We start from the raw sequence: 18,146 nt of genomic DNA on the forward strand, positions 1-18,146 counted from the left end.
CACAAAAATTATATTCTTGTTTAATCTTAAGAAGATTCCAATCAGTATGACAAAATTTTCCCATAATTCCTGACATCAAAAATTTATAACTGGATTAAAACTTAGGTCCTCCTACATTAGAACGAAGAAAAGCTAATAGTAAGTTGAAAACTTTAGTGTAATGATGGTGATACACAGTTCTGGAATTATCACTTTCAGCTGAGTCAGAAAACTAGTAATTTAGAAAGACACTTCAACTTCTTTTTTCATAAACATAGCCTAGGAAGAGAATTATGCCAACATACACCTGGGATTCCAGAAATTCGGCAGGGAGATAGGAAGGATTCTATTGTCTGAAATTACCATTTTTTAGAGCAAAGAAATGGTAAAACCAACTCAGGAGAAAATAAAGGTTGCTGACATGTTACTGAATTGTAAGAGGGAAGAGGAGTTTCTTTGAGAGATTGGGAGCAACATTATTTATAAGGCAGCTCTGGGAAGCTTTAGAATCAAAGTAAAAGTATAGTGTGGCTTTGGGATTGCATTTCTGACCACTTCAGAGTAGTAGCTATGATACAAAAGACATGTACATTATTGGTTCTGCATAGGAGTTCTGCTGTATCTGTTTTCACATTATTATAGTTGAAGATGAAGCATGTATTTTTTAGTTTCTTCCTTAGGGCTGGGCTAAGAAAATTAATTAAGAATGTTCAAAGATTTTACTTTAAAGTATACTCATATTAATGTTGTTTCTCCAACCAGATTATAAATGGGAAGACATAATTGTTAACACAATATAAACAAGAGCTCATTTATAATGAAGTGAATTGAAGCCTGTACATTTTTTTCCCTCTGAAATTCTACAAAGTGGAACAAAACTAGAATGAAAAATCTCCTGAAAGTGGAAGAAGATTGTCTGGACCCTCCAGACAATATATACAGGATTTCAGAAATATACAGGAAAGATGCACACAAAAGGGGCTACTGTTTCTACAAAAGACTTTAATTAAAAGGAAAAGATGGTACTGATTAAGTAAGCGTGGTTATTTAGCTATGTCAAATATCAGTTTAGCATGAGATTATTTTTACATATATTTTAAAAGCCTAAAAGTGTACAAGTAGGATAGTATCAGTGAGATAGAAAATACAGGGAAGTCTAGCAGGGAAAGGAGACGTGTTAAAAAAATACAGTCGCCAAAGGCCCTGTTGCTGTTTGCTTCTGGTTTTTCATCTTTGTTTTGGAAAACTTTTGTCCAAGTTATTTATTTGTTCTTTTTCATTCATAGTCGACACACAATGTTACATTAATTTTGGATGTATAACATAATGATTAAAAAATTCTATACATTACTCAGTATTCATCACAATAAATGTAACTGCTGTCTGTCACAATAAAAAAAATATATATCCTGAAGTCAATAAGTCAAACTTGTTAAAACTTACTAATGAATATACTGATAACTATTATTTAATTCAAATTTATATTACATTATATAACAAAGGTGATTTTAGGCAAATTTCTGATTATTTTTATACTGTACTACAACAGATTCCAATTTAAACTATCTATTAAATTGATAAAACAAAAATGGCAAACAGCTTTCATCTGAGTGTCTTTTATGCTAAATCAAGAGTAACATGATATGTAACAAGTGATAGTATGTAGATATGCATTTAAACATTTATAATTATAGCTCTTAATTTATTTGGTATTTAATGAGCTTAAATTTTATAAATTCAAAGAATATAAAAATTACATTTATAAATGAAGAGTCATTTATATAGTATAGGAATTACTGGAATGAGAATGAACTTTGGAAACACATGGACTTAGGTCTGATTCTCATCTCTGCCTTTTATTCACAGAGGCATTTTAGGCAAATCAGTTTCTCAAAGAACTGGTTTCCTCAGCTTTAAAAAGAAGAGATAATAATATCTACTCCTGGAATGTTCTAAGGATTAAAGATAATGAACATATAAAGTGCTAAGAGGAGACACCCAATGATAGAAACACTTAAAGAGAAAAACTCCTTTCACACAAAAGATTAAACAAATTAGGAAATGTGGAAATCATTTATCAGTAGATCAATAATATGAATAGATTATCTTTAAAGGAAGTTTAAAAGTTTCTTATAGTCTGCAGTCTCAGTATTAAAATTTGGGGAGAAACACTGATTTTAAAAAAGCATATATTACAACAACATTAAATAGTATCTATAGATTTTTTTTGCTTGTATTTAAATAAGGATTTTACCGATGATTAAATTTACTATTTAAAAGATTAATTTTAATGACGAATAATGCTAGCAAAATCTAAAATAGACTTGTATTTTCTATGATATATTTCTACATCTAATAATAGTAAACTGTATGTCTGAAATAGTATCTGGAACTTTTAAACTACCCTAAAATATGAATATATAAAAAACAAATCTGATGTTGAACTCTTGGGTTTCACTTTTCCTGTGTGTTAATAACCTTACGGGGTAAAATTTAGGACTGATTTCATGGGTCAATGAATATGCTTTATCACTAAACTCTTTTTAATACATCAACCAATCAGATTTTAATAATTTTGATTAAGAAAATCCTATGTTATAAAAATACCAAGTCTAAATAAATATCTTCCAAGATGAGCACAGCAATAAATTTCAATATTGAATGTATAACACTTAAGAGAGGCTAAATAGTTCAACTCAAAAATTTTGCTCAGTGAGTATTTGAGAGTTTGTTTACAAATTACAGTATTAAGGTGCTTAGGACAGTAACATTGTTTAAACTGAAATAATTCATATGTTCCACCTCTTATTTAAAATTGTGTTTTTTATTTAAATTCAAAAATAAAAACAGTTTGAAAAGATAACTTGTACATTTTGCTCATGTTTTTACTCAAGATATGGTTAGAATAATGCTGTAGAAATAAATTTAGTTATTTCAATCTATAAATATATAGTTTGGACTAACTGCCTCTCCAAGACAATAAAAAGTTCTGGAGTCATGAATTTTTAAAAACAGCTTTATTAAGGTAACTGACATATGACAAACTGCACATACTTAAAGTATAAAATTTTAACATATACCTGTGAAATCATTGCCATCATCAAGATAATGAACATAGCCATCACTCATGCTTCCTTATGCTTGCATGGGAAAGCCTCTTGTTCTTTCTTGAACCCCCATCACCAAGTAAATACTGATTAGCTTTCTCTCAACCTTGGTTAATTTATATTTTCTTCAGTTTTACTTAAGTGGAATCATACAATTTTGTAAACTTTTTTTGGCTTGGCTTATTTCACTCAGTATAATTACTGAGATTCATCCATGATATTGAATGTTATCAACTTTTCATTCCTTTCTATTGATGAGTTTTATTCTACTGTATGGATATATTGTTATTTGATTATTCACTCATCTGTTAATGGACATGTAGGTAGTTTCCAGGTTTTTGGCTAATACAAATGAAACAATTATGAATATCAATTTCCTTCTCTCTTGAGTTAAAAAACTAGGAATAGAATGGGTAGGTCTTCAGTTTATGAATGTTTAACTTTTAAAGAAACTGCTAAGCTGTTTTCCAAAGTGGTTGTACTGCTTTTTGTTTGTTTGTTTATAGTCCCAGTAGTGTGTTGGGGTTCTAGACCCTTTATAACCTTGTGAGAACTTGACATGGTATTATTCTTCTTCTTCCTTTTTTAAAATTTATTTGAGAGAAAATGTGAGCACAAGTGCAAGAAGGAGGAGCAGAGGGTGAGGGAGAAGAAGTAGACCCCTCTGAGCATGGAACTGAACACCGGGCTTGAACTCCTGAGACCCTGAGATCGAGACCTGAGTTCAGACAAAGAGTTGGATGCTTAACTGACTGAACCACCAAGCTGCCCCAGTGTTCTTTTTAATTTTAGCCTTTCTAGTTAAGTATTTATGATATCTCATTATGGTTTTAACTTACAGTTCTGTAAGGCCTAATAATGCTGAACAAAATCTTTTCATGGTGAAGGAGCTATTCAAATATTTGCCCATGCTTTTATTGGGTTATCTTGCTTGACTTTTAAGAGCTTTTACATATTCTGGATATAAGTTCTTTATAGATAGATACATGTTTTGCCAAGGTTTTCTTCTAGACTGTGGCTTATATTTTTATTTCTTTTTTTTTTTTTAAAGATTTTATTTATTTATTTGTCTGAGAGAGGGCGAGCGAGAGTGAGCACAGGCAGACAGAGTGGAAGGCAGAGTCAGAGGGAGAAGCAGGCTCCCTGCGGAGCAAGGAGCCCGATGTGGGACTCGATCCCAGGACGCTGGGATCATGACCTGAGCCGAAGGCAGCTGCTTAACCAACTGAGCCACCCAGGCGTCCCTATATTTTTATTTCTTAAACGTCTTTGAAGAGCGTAAGTTTTAAATTTTGTTGAAGTTGTCAATTTGTTCTTTTATGGGTGGTGAGTTTGGTGTTGTAGCTAAGAAATCTTTACCAAACCCAAGTTAACAAAGATCTTCTCTTAGGTTCCCTCTAAAAGTTTTATAGTTTTAGGATTTACATGTAGGTCTATGATACATGTTGAGTCAATTGCTATATATACTGTGAAGTATGGATCAAAGCTCATTTTTTGTATTTTAATATCCAATTTTTCCATCATTTGTTGGGAAGGCAATCGTTTCTCAATTGCATTGTCTCTCTCAAAAGTCAGTTGTCCATATATGTGTGTGGGAGTATTTCTGAACTCTATACTCCATTCTATTGATCTAGTTATCTAATTTGATGTCAGTACCATGTTCTTTGGTCACTATAGCATTACAGTAATTCTTAAAATCAGATGGTAAACTTTATTCTTTTTCAGAGTTGTCCTGCCTATTCTAGGTCCCAAGCATTTCCACATGAATTTTAGAATAAATTTCCCCCAAAAAATTTCCACTGAGATTTTGTGAGGTTGCCTCAAATCTATAGATCAATTTTGAGAGAACTGGTCTCTTACTATTGAATTTTCTGACCCATGAACAAGGTACATATTTCAATTTATTCAGGTTATTAAAAATTTCTTTCAGTGTTTTTGCTATTTCCAATGTAGAAGTCCTTCACATTAATGTTATTTATTCAAAGTAGATCATATTTTTGTTGCTATTATAAATGGTGTTTTTATTTACTTAAAAGATTTTATTTACTTATTTGAGAGAGTGAGCGGCACAAGCTGGGGTAGGAGGAAGGGGCAAAAGACTCACTGTTGAGCAGCGATACCCACCTTTTCCTATGTGGGACTCAAATCCCACAACCCTAAGATCATGACCTGAGCCAAAAGCAGACACTTAACTCACTGAGCCACCCAGGGGCTGCTAGGTGGTGTTTTTTTAACTCTCAATTTCCAAATGACCACTGCTTGCACAGAATTTTTTTTTCTGCATATTGATCTCATATCTCGCATTACTGTCAAACTGTTATTATTTCTAGTAGCTTTCTGAATAGATTTCCTAGATGGATGATTGTGTCATCTGTGAATAACAACTAGTTTACTTTTTCCTTTCCAGTTGAGATGTTTTGTTTTTTTTTTCTTTTCTTGCCTGAATGCACTGGGTAGAACCTTAAATACAACACTGAACAAAATACAACACTGAACAGGAGTGTTGAGAGTAAATGTCACTTTCTAGCTGATTTTAAGGAAAAATTATTCAGTAACTAATCACTAAGGTATAGATTTTCCCTAGATGTCTTTTAAGCTCCCTTTTATTTTTTCTTTGCTGAGATTTTATTTTTTTTTCTCAAATTTGGAAAGGGTGTTGGATTTTGTCAACTGCTTTCTATTAGTTAACTAATATGGTGAAATACAGTGATTGACATACACATTCCTGGGGTAAATGCCATGATAATTAATCATGACCAGAATTATCCTTCTCATATACTGTTAGATTCAATTTGCTAAAACTTTCTTCCTAATTTTTACATCTGTATTAGTGATGTATATTGATCTGTGTATAATTTTTGTAAAGTCTTTGTCTATTTTTTATATCATGTTAATTTTAACTTCTAGAATGAGCTGGGAAGGAGTTCCCCACTTCAATATTTGAGTTTTGTGTAGAACTGGTATTTCTTCCTTAAAATGTTCATAGAATTCATCAGTGAAGCCATCTGGGCTTGGAATTTTCTTCTCAGATACAGTACTCTTCAGTTTATCTTTTTTTCTTTAGTGAACTTTGGTAATTTGTGTCTCTCCAGGAATTTGTCCATTTTCATCTAAGTTTTTGAGTTTATTGGCATGAAGTTTTTCATAATATTTCCTTATTGTCCATTTCAATATTTTTTGAATCTGTAGTAATGCTACTTCTCTCATTCTTGATTCTGATAATTCGTAACTTCTCTCTTCATAATCAGACTGGCTTGAGATCAATTTTATTTGTTTCAGAGATCAAACTTTTAGTTTTATTTATGCTTTTCTATTGTTTCCTTGTTTTTTATTTCTGTTCACTGTTTAAACCTGCTTGGATATTTATTATTGTCTTTCTTCTGCTTACTTTGGGTTTCACTCGCTTTTCTTTTTCAGTTTTTTATGGTAGAAGCTGAGGTCACTGATTTGATAAGAACTTCTCTTCTAATACAAGTGGTTTATTGCTATGAATTTGTCACGTTTAAACACTCAGTTTTTTTTTCTATTTCTACGCTTTTAAAATACCTAATCTTTTCATCTGCAATGTCTGATCTGTTGTTAATCCCATCCAGTATATTTTTCATCTCAAGCACGGGAGGGTTTCATCTCTAGAACTTTGATTTTGGTTTTTTGTATCTTCCACATCTCACTTAACTTTTTGAATGTATGGAAGACAATAATAACTGTTTTTTTTTTTTAAGATTTTATTTATTTATTTGACAGAGAGAAATCACAAGTAGGCAGAGAGGCAGGCAGAGAGAGAGAGAGAGGAGGAAGCAGGCTCCCTGCTGAGCAGAGAGCCCGATGCGGGACTCGATCCCAGGACCCTGAGATCATGACCTGAGTCGAAGGCAGCGGCTTAACCACTGAGCCACCCAGGCGCCCCAATAATAACTGTTTTGATGTTCTTCTGTACTAATTGTAATATTTCTGTCAGTTCTGGTTTGGTTTCTTAAAAAGATTAATTATTCTTCTTATTATGGGTCATATTTTCCTGACAATCTGACTGGATGCCAGATCTTTTGATTTTTACCTTGTTGAGTACTGGATATTTCTCATCTTGCTAAGTTGTCTTAAGCTTCATTCTGGGACAAGAGGAAACATTTTGATCCTTTTGGGTCTCACTTTCGTAATTTGTTAGGCAGTTCGGAAGCAGCACTCCTTTTAGGGCTAATTATTCCCCAACTAATGAGCCCAGACCCTCCTGCATACTCTACCCAATTTGTCACTGAATTAGACTGAATAATGGCCATTTAAATACCAGGTTCTAGGGGGCACCCAGGTGGCTTAGTCAGTTAAGAGTCTGCCTTTGGCTCAGGTCATGATCCTAGGCGCCTGGGATTGAGCTTCACATCAGGCTCTTTGTGCTCAGCTTCTCCCTTTCCCTTCGCCCCTCTGCCCCCCCCCACCCAACTCATGAGCTCTCTCTCTTGCACTCTCTCTCAAATAAAAAAAAGTCTCAAAAAAAAAAAATCAGGTTCTAATCCCCGAAACCTATAAATGTTACATCTTGAAAAACAAAAAGAGGAGATGGTGTCTTGCAAATGTGATTAAGTATTCTGCCATGGGGAATTTATCCTGATTATCTAGATGGATCCTAAATCCAATTACAAGTCTTTTTAGAAGAGGGAGATCTGACACAGGCACAAGAGGAGGAAGCAAGGTGACCATAAAGGTAAGATTGGAATAATGCAATCACAAGTCCAGGAATGCTGGCACCTTAAAGGGGCAAGATCCTCTCTAGAGCCCCTGAAGGGAGCATGATTCTGCCAACACCTTGCTGTTGGCTCAGTGAAACTTACTTCAGATTTCTGACTTTCTGAAGTGTAAGAGAATAAACTTATGTTGTTTTTGGTCACCAAGTTTATGGTGATTTGCTATAGCAGCTTCAGGAAACTAACACACTCATCAATTATACATTTTTTAGCTTGGCTATTGGGAGCAGGAACTGTGCCTGGCCCTGGGACCAGGCACAAATCCCTCTAATTTTCTATTCCTATCAGATGTCTTTTTCCCAGGCCAAAGAGTATCTACAAGCATGTGCTCAACAGTACTCTACTGAAAACTTTTGGCAGACCCTCTGCAGACATTCTCTCTCTATATACCTCTTTTCTCTCTGGTCCTCTAAGAACTTTAACTTACTTGGTCTTCCCAGACTCTTGGCTCTGTCTCCTAAACACAGGAAGTTGGTCAGACTCTGCCTAAGTACCTTCCTTCTATGCATGCTCTGGAAACTCTATCAAGGCACTAAAGCTAGAGTACTTCCTTTGTTTCCTGTCTCTAAGGGATTACTTTCCTTCACTGCAAATGTTCAGGATCTTGAAAACTGTCATTTCATGTTCATGTCTGCTTTTTGGGGGCTGCTTCAGGCAGGAGGGTTAATCTGGTTCCTATTATTCCAGCTGCGCTGGAAACTCCATTAATGTTTGTAGGCATCTTCTTTATTTTTTGGTTAAAGTTAAATGAATGCACAATTAGGGCACTCTGGAAACCAAGGAATAGTATTTATAAAGTCAATGGTACTTACAACATATTTTTATCAAAGCATTACTTTTAGGCATTGAAAATACAGAGGTAAATAAAATATAAATAATGTTCAAAAAAACATTCTATCACAGATTGCTTGGAGTTCACTTTTCATTTATCTTTATACCATGAGGGTACAGAACAGATAGTTATTAAAAGAAATTGAGTTACTAAAGGACCATTTCATTTAAAAATAAATGGGTAAAGTTTACTGCTGCTATTGATTTTTACTAAAATAAAACACTAACCAAAGAATAGACTTGATCTCAAAAAAAGTGATGATGTTTAAAATTTTGAGTAATTGAATTAAGACCACATTTCAGATGAAATGAATTAAGAATAAATTAAACTGCCCGTATTATTTCTTAATACAGTAACATTTTACTAGTGAAAGGAAACACTAAAGAAAAATTTTACCTTCCCCATAAAAAGAGAAGGTTTAATTCAGAAACCTAAGAATCTTTGAAAAAACATCTCCACCCTAATGTAAATGTAACTTTATATCTAACATATCAGATCTACAATTCTGTTTCACTCTCAAGGTTCATAATATCATTAGGAGTACATTCCCAGGACAGTTTAGCTTACTGAAATAATACTAACATCTGACAGTAAGCACACACCCTGTACCAAGCACTATGCTAAGCACTTCACATGCTTTGTCTTCTTTAATTCATACCATATCCTATAGCGTGGATATTATTTTTAATCCTATTTTTAAAGATGATGAAGCTCAGAGACAATAAGTAACTTGTCTAAGGTCACATCATTGTGTAATTATTAGCAACAATAGGCCTTAAATTCAGTCTTGACTCTAAAGCTCAGATTCTAAAAATGAGCCACAAATTCATTACAGACAAGTAAAATAGGGCTAATTGTAAAAAGTCTCATTAACATGCTCCCTTAAAATAAAGTTCCCTTAGATAATGGTTTCCACTAAGTATCAATTAATATATATAATGTTTAATATTTTAATATTTTAGCTTAATATAAAAGCACTTTTATTTTAAAAGGTGAAATGAAACGGATAGTTTTTAACATACAGTTGTTCCTTGAATAGTGTGATGGTTAGGGGCCCAATCGCCCTGCACAGTCAAAAATTCTTGTGTAACTTTTGAAGCCTCCAGAAGTTTACTAGTAGTATACTGCTGACTAGAAGCCTTACTGATGACATAAAGAGTGGATTAGCACATATTTTATATGTTATACTTATTATATACTGTATTCTTACATTAAGGTAAGCTGGAGGAAAGAAAATGTTAAGAAAACCATGAGGAAGAAAAAATAGGTACAGTATTGTATTGTATTTGTTGGAAAAAAAATCTGTGTATAGTCCACTCGTGCAGTTCAAACACATCTTGCTCAAGGGCCAACAGTATATGTAAGCACATAACGCACTTGAATATTAAAAAAAGAAACAGTTTTATATTTAAAAGAATGTAGTCTCTTGCAAACAGATCAACAAAAATATTCAAAGTAAAACTATGAAATCTTATTTTTTCTTACATATATATACATCCTTGTGAATACAGAGTTTATGAGAGGGAATGAAACAATATGCAGATATAATTATTTCCACTTTAACACACTTCCTTAAAAAGGTTTCTTTGTGTGTATAATTGTTATTTATTATACGTGGAGAGCATGTATAAAATGTATGTAATATTTCATATTTCTATACCATCACTGGGTTGAAAAAATATGAGTCAGTGAGATAAGTCCCTCTTATAACAAGAGTCTGATGAAGTTACTTTTATCACAAGTCTCAAAGCATATGCTCTGAAGTCAGGCTTTGGATTTTCCCATATAGGCTCATTTGTATAGTACTGAGAGTGTAAGAGAGAAACAAAAGTAAGGGATCTTAGAGAATATTTCACCTTTGAAGAAATTATAGTAATATTTTTGTCATTTACCTGAAGATTTTCACAGGTCTCTTGACTGTAAGTGAGTCTCTGGATTTCTGTAGGTGAAACAAGATATGATGCTTGTCCATTGTTGGTGAAGCAGAATGTTCTGGCTATCCGCATGTTGGTCAGGGGCAAGTAATATACATCCAGTAGAGGCCTTAAACTTGGCAAACTTGAGAAAAATATTAAAAAGTCGTTAATAAGAAACAAGGTAGGTTTTGGAAAACAGTATGGAAGGTCCTCAAAAAGTTAAAAATAAAACAACTTTGTGATCCAATAATCACACTACTGGGTATTCACCCAAAGAATAGAAGAACCCTAATTCAAAGGATACATGCACTTCTATGCTTATAGCAGCATTATTTATAATAGCCCAGATATGGAAGCAGCCCAAGTATCCACTGACTGATAAATGGACAAAGAAGATCTACATCTTCTTCCATATATATTTTGTGTATATATACACATGTATATATATGTGTGTGTCTGTGTATAGCCAATGGAATATTATTCAGTCATTAAAAAGAATGCAGTCTTGCCATTTGCATTGACATGGATGGAGCTAGAGTGTATAACACTTAGTAAAATAAGTAAGAGAAAGACAAATATCATATGACTTCACTCAGTGGAATTTAAGAAACAAAACAAACAAAGGGAAAAAAATGAGAGAGAGAGACAAATCAAGAAACAAACTCTTAATTATAGAGAACAAACTGATGGTTACCAGAGGGGAGGGTGATGGAGGAATGGGTGAAATAGGTGACGGGGATTAAGTAGCACACTAGTAATGGTGAGCACTGGGTGATGTGTAGAAGTGTTGAATCTCATGCACACCTGAAACTAATACAACACTGTATGTTAACTAACTGGAAATAAAACAAAACAAAACAAAAAAAACCAAGGTAGGTTTTAGTCTTGAACAAAGTATTACAGAAGGCAAAAATAGCAGGACCTTATAAATCTTGTGATCTAGTATACTTGAGAGGTAGATAAAACTGATTTGTATTCTTCATAAACTTGTTCACTATTAACTGAATGAAAATAAATTCTCAGTGTATAAGACTGTAAACAAAAGCATTTCATTTTAGTGGAATGTAATTCCATAGTGTTCTGTTTTAAGGCTGTAAATGCCATGTTTATGTTTTTTAAAAATGTGTAACTCTTACCTAAAAGTCATAATATGTCCATTAGCGCAGAAGCAGGCAAGGCAAATACTGTTACTCAATGCTACGATATCTCCACGAAGCACAAATGAGGTCTCTGTAATGTTTTGCTTGTAAGCACAGTTCTGAGTTGGCAGTGAGATGACTTTTGCTTGCTTTTCAGAACATATCACGGCATACTGGTTTTCACTAATTTCCTGAGAAGAGGAGGGGGATACGGAGACAGGTCGTCGTTTCTTTAATTTCTCCTTTTCATCTTTTTCTTCAGGAACATTGTGTTCTCTCCAGGATTCATACGCGGGTGGCACTAAGCAGCCTGTGGTATCCAGGAATGCCATTCTCAGGATCGCCCCTTTTAACCTCAATATAGTACCTAAAATATGTAAGTTTAGTAGATAACAAGTATTTTAACCCCCACAGCAAATATGTATATTCCAACTGACACATAAAAGACATTCAACAACACATAGAATGCATATTAAATTGAAATTGTACACTGGCTTACTAAAGGGATTCAACCTTTCTTTGAGCATGTATCTGAGCATGTATCTGGAAAAAGAAATCAGAACTACATGTCCCAAACCAGTAAATATTGGGATGCCTAGAACTATGTCTTCTTTCATATCTGGCAAGTGTACTACCAACAAGTGTGAGACCGAGTGGATGATGTCTAGAGTTGCACGGTCCAATACGGCAGCCACTAGTCACATATAGCTACAGAGCCCTTGAAAATATGGCCTTGTCCAACTTGTGGCATGCTGTGAGAGTAAAATACATGCCAGATCTAAAGAAGTTATAAAAAAAAAAAAGTAAAATATCTTAAGAATTTAAAAACACTGGTTATATGATGAAACGATAGGATTTTAGATATGCTAGGCTAAATAAAGTGTCATTAAAATTAATTTCACTTTTTAGAAACTTTTTATTTATTTATTTTTTAAAGATTTTATTTATTTATTTGTCAGACAGATCACAAATAGGCAGAGAGGCAGGCAGAGAGAAAGGAAGGGAAGCAAGGTCCCCGTGGAGCAGAGAGCCCGATGTGGGGCTCGATCCCAGGACCCTGAGACCATGACCTGAGTCGAAGGCAGAGGCTTTAACCTACTGAGCTACCCAGGCGTCCCTAAAAACTTTTTAAATATGGCTATCAGAACATTCTTTATGTGGCTTATCTTTCCTGGCTTTTTTTTCTATACCCATTCTTACTATAAAGAAAGAGATTAGTAATATTAACATTATGTAACCTTTTCTAACAACTAGTCGTACAGAACATTCTCAAATATTTATTGAGCTGGATGAATAAATCAAACTGTGTCTTTGATGTAAAGATAGTTCACAAATTACCATTAAAATCATAATTACATTTTAATTTTAAATTCCAAGTAATGTTAAAGTCCACTGTATAAACAAGGGATACACTAATGAGCACAATCATGTTTTTTTCTATCTAAATCAGCATAAATTAGTAATGAAAACCAGATTTCTCAGTTATTTCCAGATCAGACTCCACATACATTTGATGAAATTGAATCTCATTTTCAATATACAAGTCATAATTTTTTTCTTAAGATCTGCTATTAAGTCACCTTTTCCTAATACTTCAAAGGAGAAAAACAACATAATTTAAGACTTCACATTTAGATATTAAAAACAGCCAACACTATGCTGTTCAAAAAACATTTTTTGCTTTTTCTCCTGAACATGGTACTACCCTTTTGCTTACAGAACATAGCATTTTAAGGTATCTTTGAATGCATTAGAAAAGCAGTTGCTTTTTTATTTATTTTTTTTTTATTTTCTAATGAAAATCATTTTAGACATGATGGTAGAGTTAAAAATAATGCAAAACCTGGATGGCTGTATAAATAAATGATACACTGGAATCTTATTCATGTATTCTTTCACTAAAAACACAAGACTACATCTAAATGTAAACATTTAGTTTACATTTTAGAATTCATAGATCATTTCAAAAATGAAAAGCAAAGGCTTCTACCAAATATAGCAAGTCAGACCTTCAGTGCAAGCACAGCATGAAAGCATACATACCACTTGGAGAGACAATGACTGGCTGAAGAAGTCTTTGTTCTCCTCCTGGGGGAAGGTTCAGTGCAATAACTAGCACTGTTCCCAGTGTAGTACCAACCCATAAACATGGGGAGGGAGATGAATCTGCCTTTCGAGTAAAAGTTTCACAGAAATGAAGAGCAGAAATTGCTTCTCGAGATTCTTTATCAATGCTGGTTACGCTGGAACTCCGTGATCGGCTGAAGGAATTATCTTTTATATCTGAAATAAATTAAAATGGGTGAGATTGCCTGTTATAAAATATCATAAAAATCTGACAAAATGGTTAATTTCCAAAAAGACAAAACCTATAGCATATTTTAGTTTTTTTTTTTTTTTTTTAATTTGTGAGAGAGAGAGAGTGAGAGCGAGCACAGGCAGACAGAGTGGAAGGCAGAGTCAGAGGGAGAAGCAGGCTCCCTGCGGAGCAAGGAGCCCGATGTGGGACTCGATCCCAGGACGCTGGGATCATGACCTGAGCCGAAGGCAGCTGCTTAACCAACTGAGCCACTCAGGTGTCCCCATATTTTAGTTTTTAATCAAAAACAATTTACTTTTTTTTTTTAAGATTTTATTTATTTATTTGACAGAGATCACAAGTAGGTAGAGAGGCAGGCAGAGAGAGAGAGAGAGAGGGAAGCAGGCTCCCTGCTGAGCAGACAGCCCAATATGGGACTCGATCCCAGGACCCTGAGATCATGACCTGAGCCGAAGGCAGCGGCTTAACCCATTAAGCCACCCAGTCGCCCAACAATTTACTTTTATGGTAATAATTTTCCTTTGTTTAGATATAAAATACAAACAGATAAATTCATACTTCTCAGAAGAGAGCTGGGTGCAATTCCAGAGAATTTTTGCCTGTGTGATCTATATGGTTTTTGGTGTGGCTATTTGTTCGTATCCTGGTTGCTTTTCTCATCTTAGACCTCACCACCTTCTTTTCTAATGATGCTGTTTCTTCCTTTGGTAATGCCAATTCCACAGTTGGGTAACTAGAAAACTGTGGGCATTTTCTTTTCTATTATGTTCATTTAGCCAATATATAGTACACCATAAGTTTTTGTTGCATTTTCAGTGATTTATGTTTAAAAATTCCACTTAGAAGTACTCTGATACTACCTTCAATTTGTTGAAGATTTTTTTTCAACTCTGTCCATATGAAAGTCTTTAATCCGCAAAAATTTAGCCTTCGTTTTCCTTGAAAGCCATTTTAAATATAATCAACATTCATTCAAGGCATTTTACATCATAATGTATGACTGGTATCTGGCTCATACTTAATTGCATACCAGTGTATTCCTTTTACCTCTTTCTGTAATGACAGGGATACTTCAAAATTATAGTAATAATCCCTCTCTTGTCTTCAGCTGCCTTCTTCACTGGGGCCAAATGCAAGTTTGCCTTGAGCCTTGGTCTCTTTTCACTTGCAACTGCATTTCCAAATTTATGGGAATTTTCTCCATTATGTCTCACTATGTAAAATCAAAATATGTTATTTCCCCCAAAGTTCTAAATTCTTCTAATGGCACTCTCTATATTCATAACAACCCAGTTCTAGGGAACAACACTTAAAATGAGTTTCAGTTTTGGCTCTTTCCTTTCACTTTATCTGTACATCTGATGGGATGCCAAGTCCTATGTTATTTTACTCCAGTGTTGTTTCCTTCTTTTCATGATCAATCAACTTCCATTACCCTTCATTCAGGCCTTGATTGCCATTCATCGAGACTGCTGATAATTCACAAGTGGTCTTCCCACCTTCATTCTGTCACTGTTCTAACACAATTCAATTGAATTTTATAAGTTACAGTCATAATTCTGTTACCTCTACTTAAAAAAGTCTTCAGTGGTTCCTCTTTATTTGATCATGTTTAATATCTTACTCAGACTTTTAAGAATCTCCACAAACTATTTCAGCTCTCCTTTCTGGCCTTATCTTCAATGGTACCCTGCTTTTCAGGAACTGGTGGGAACAAACTGAGTCATTCATTGTTCTCCAGACATACCTTGCACTCACCTACTTTAGACTTCTGTTTGTGATTTTCTATCTGATTGGTTCCTGTGCCTCACCTTTTTCTCTACCAAGATTGTGCTTATTGGCCATCTCAGGTACCATCATTGTCATGAAGTTTTATCTTGATTGTTAAAAGCATATATGGTTTTTCTCTTTTTTGAATCTCGATAGTTTTTTCTCTCCCATGGCACTAATAGTACTTCTGTTCTGTAGTTCTTCCAGACTTGTCATAGGCCTCACTCTAAAGTGACTCTAAGTTTCTTGAATACAATAGCTGTGTCCGTTTGAGCATAGTGCCTAGCTTATAAAAGTATCTATTAATTACTTGCTGAAGACACATCTATAGTTCAAAGTATCTGAACCGATGTCTTTCTGCCACACCTTTGGGACATATTAAAATTTCCAGGAGTTTTTACTGTTCTTATCTAACAAATAGGTCCTCAAATCACATGCTTTCAATGTTATCATAAAAGAAATGACTTCATGTCATCAAAAAGAAAAAAACAGTCTTCTAAATTGTACTTTATTAAATAAAAAGGGTATAATTGAATCCTAACTATACTCCCTAAAAGCTTTTGTAATCAAATTTAAATTCAGGGGCACCTAGGTGGCTCAGTCAGGTAAGGATCAGAATTTATTTAGGCTCAGGTCATGATCTGAGTTCCTGGGATAGAGCCCTATGTCTGGCTCCATGTTCAGAGGGGAGTCTGCTTGTCTCCCTCTCCTTCTGCTCCTCCTGATTGCACATGCATGGTCTCTCTCTTCCTTAAATAAATAAATCTTTAAAAAAATTTGAATTAATAAATTGACAAATATTTCCCCAAATGATAACTATATACATCAGAATTTTGATTATAGCTAGCCTCTGAAAATAATAAAGCTACTAGTTATGGCAATAACGGGTAATTTCTAACTATAGTGTCTAAAGATGTCTCTCTTTTGCCTGTAATTCCTCTTAAAGATTTTGACATGGCAAAAAAGAACTATTTCCTATAAATGAAACAACTTTCCATAAGCAATGGCTCATTACTGGATGAGTGTGTAATATTAAATATATAAACTGATTCCAAATGTTAACTCTAAAGTATTCAGTTATTTTAGCAAAATAATAGAAATTTTTTTACTTTTTTAAGATTTTAAGTAATCTTTTAAGATTTTTTTTTTTAAGATTTTATTTATTTATTTGACAGAGAGAAATCACAAGTAGTCGGGAGAGGCAGGCAGAGAGAGAGAGGGAAGCAGGCTCCCTGTTGAGCAGAGAGCCCGAAGCGGGACTCGATCCCAGGACCCTGAGATCATGACCTGAGCTGAAGGCAGCAGCTTAACCCACTGAGCCACCCAGGAGCCCCATCTTTTAAGATTTTAAGTAATCTCTACATTTAGCATGGGGTCCAAACTTATAATCCCAAGACCAAGAGTCTTGTGCTCAGTCTTGTGCTGACTGAACCAGCAAGGCAGCCCAAATAATAGTAGTTTTAAATATACCTTCCAATGATAAAAATATTCATTACTTTAATAAATCATACACATACAAGGTGATTAGACATATATATTCAGTTGTGACCCAATGACAAAGATAGAAATCAATGAAAATTTGTTAAGAAAATTTGAGGGGCGCCTGGGTAAGCATCCACCTCTTGGTTTTGGCTCAGGTGGTCTCAAGAGTCATGAGATTGAGCCCCACATCTGGGTCCGTGATCCGCACTGAGTCTGCTGCTTAAGACTCTCTCTCCCTCTTTCTCAGCCCCTCCCCCTTGCTCTCGCTCTCAAATAAATAAATCTTAAAAAATTTAAAAAAAGAAAATATGGTAATATAAACTTGATCATAAGAAAATTTGATAATATAAATTTCATTATAAATTAAGCTGTAAAATTCTTACTCTTTTCTATTAGAATTACAATAGGTGATTCACAAGAATCTGTACTTCAAATTCAATCTGTACTTTAATTCATAGGCCAAATAAAGTGTTTTAATTTAATGGACTAATTTAAGGCCTTGTATAAAAATTATAATTTTATAATTATAAATTATACAATTGTATAAATTATACAATTTATAATTATAAAATTATAAAAAATTATAAAAATTATAAAATTCATAAAAAATAAAAAAATTCATAAACTACAACTGCATTTTATTATGACTTCTCTATTAAAATTTGGCTTACCAAAGAACTCCTTAGTATAGATCAATATGTGAAATTGAACTGAATCAAGAAACAATCCCAAACTTACCCAATTCTATCAGCCTAGAACTTGTTGGAAAGTAAGTTAGAATTTTTAGCATTTTAGAATTTTTAGTTAGTTCATGAATTGTACTATTGTTAAGTCAGATCTTGTGGATCTTTGTGGTTTAAATTTT

General features: G+C 33.9%; 1 protein-coding gene across 6 annotated transcripts in view; it reads right to left on the minus strand.

Moving 5' to 3' along the window:
- Positions 1–18,146, minus strand: part of STXBP5 (syntaxin binding protein 5) — a 175,984-nt gene that overhangs the window by 16,782 nt on the left and 141,056 nt on the right. For all 6 annotated transcript variants that reach the window (XM_082730336.1, XM_082730334.1, XM_082730332.1 and 3 more), the window contains 3 exons: positions 13,753–13,992; positions 11,707–12,076; positions 10,547–10,712 (listed from right to left, as the gene is read on the minus strand). In XM_082730336.1, coding sequence (XP_082586462.1) covers positions 10,547–10,712; positions 11,707–12,076; positions 13,753–13,992 — 776 coding nt within the window. The remainder of the gene's footprint in view (positions 1–10,546; positions 10,713–11,706; positions 12,077–13,752; positions 13,993–18,146) is intronic.

The sequence above is a fragment of the Mustela nivalis genome (genome assembly GCF_964662115.1).
Source record: "Mustela nivalis genome assembly, chromosome: 5".
Taxonomy (NCBI): domain Eukaryota; kingdom Metazoa; phylum Chordata; class Mammalia; order Carnivora; family Mustelidae; genus Mustela; species Mustela nivalis.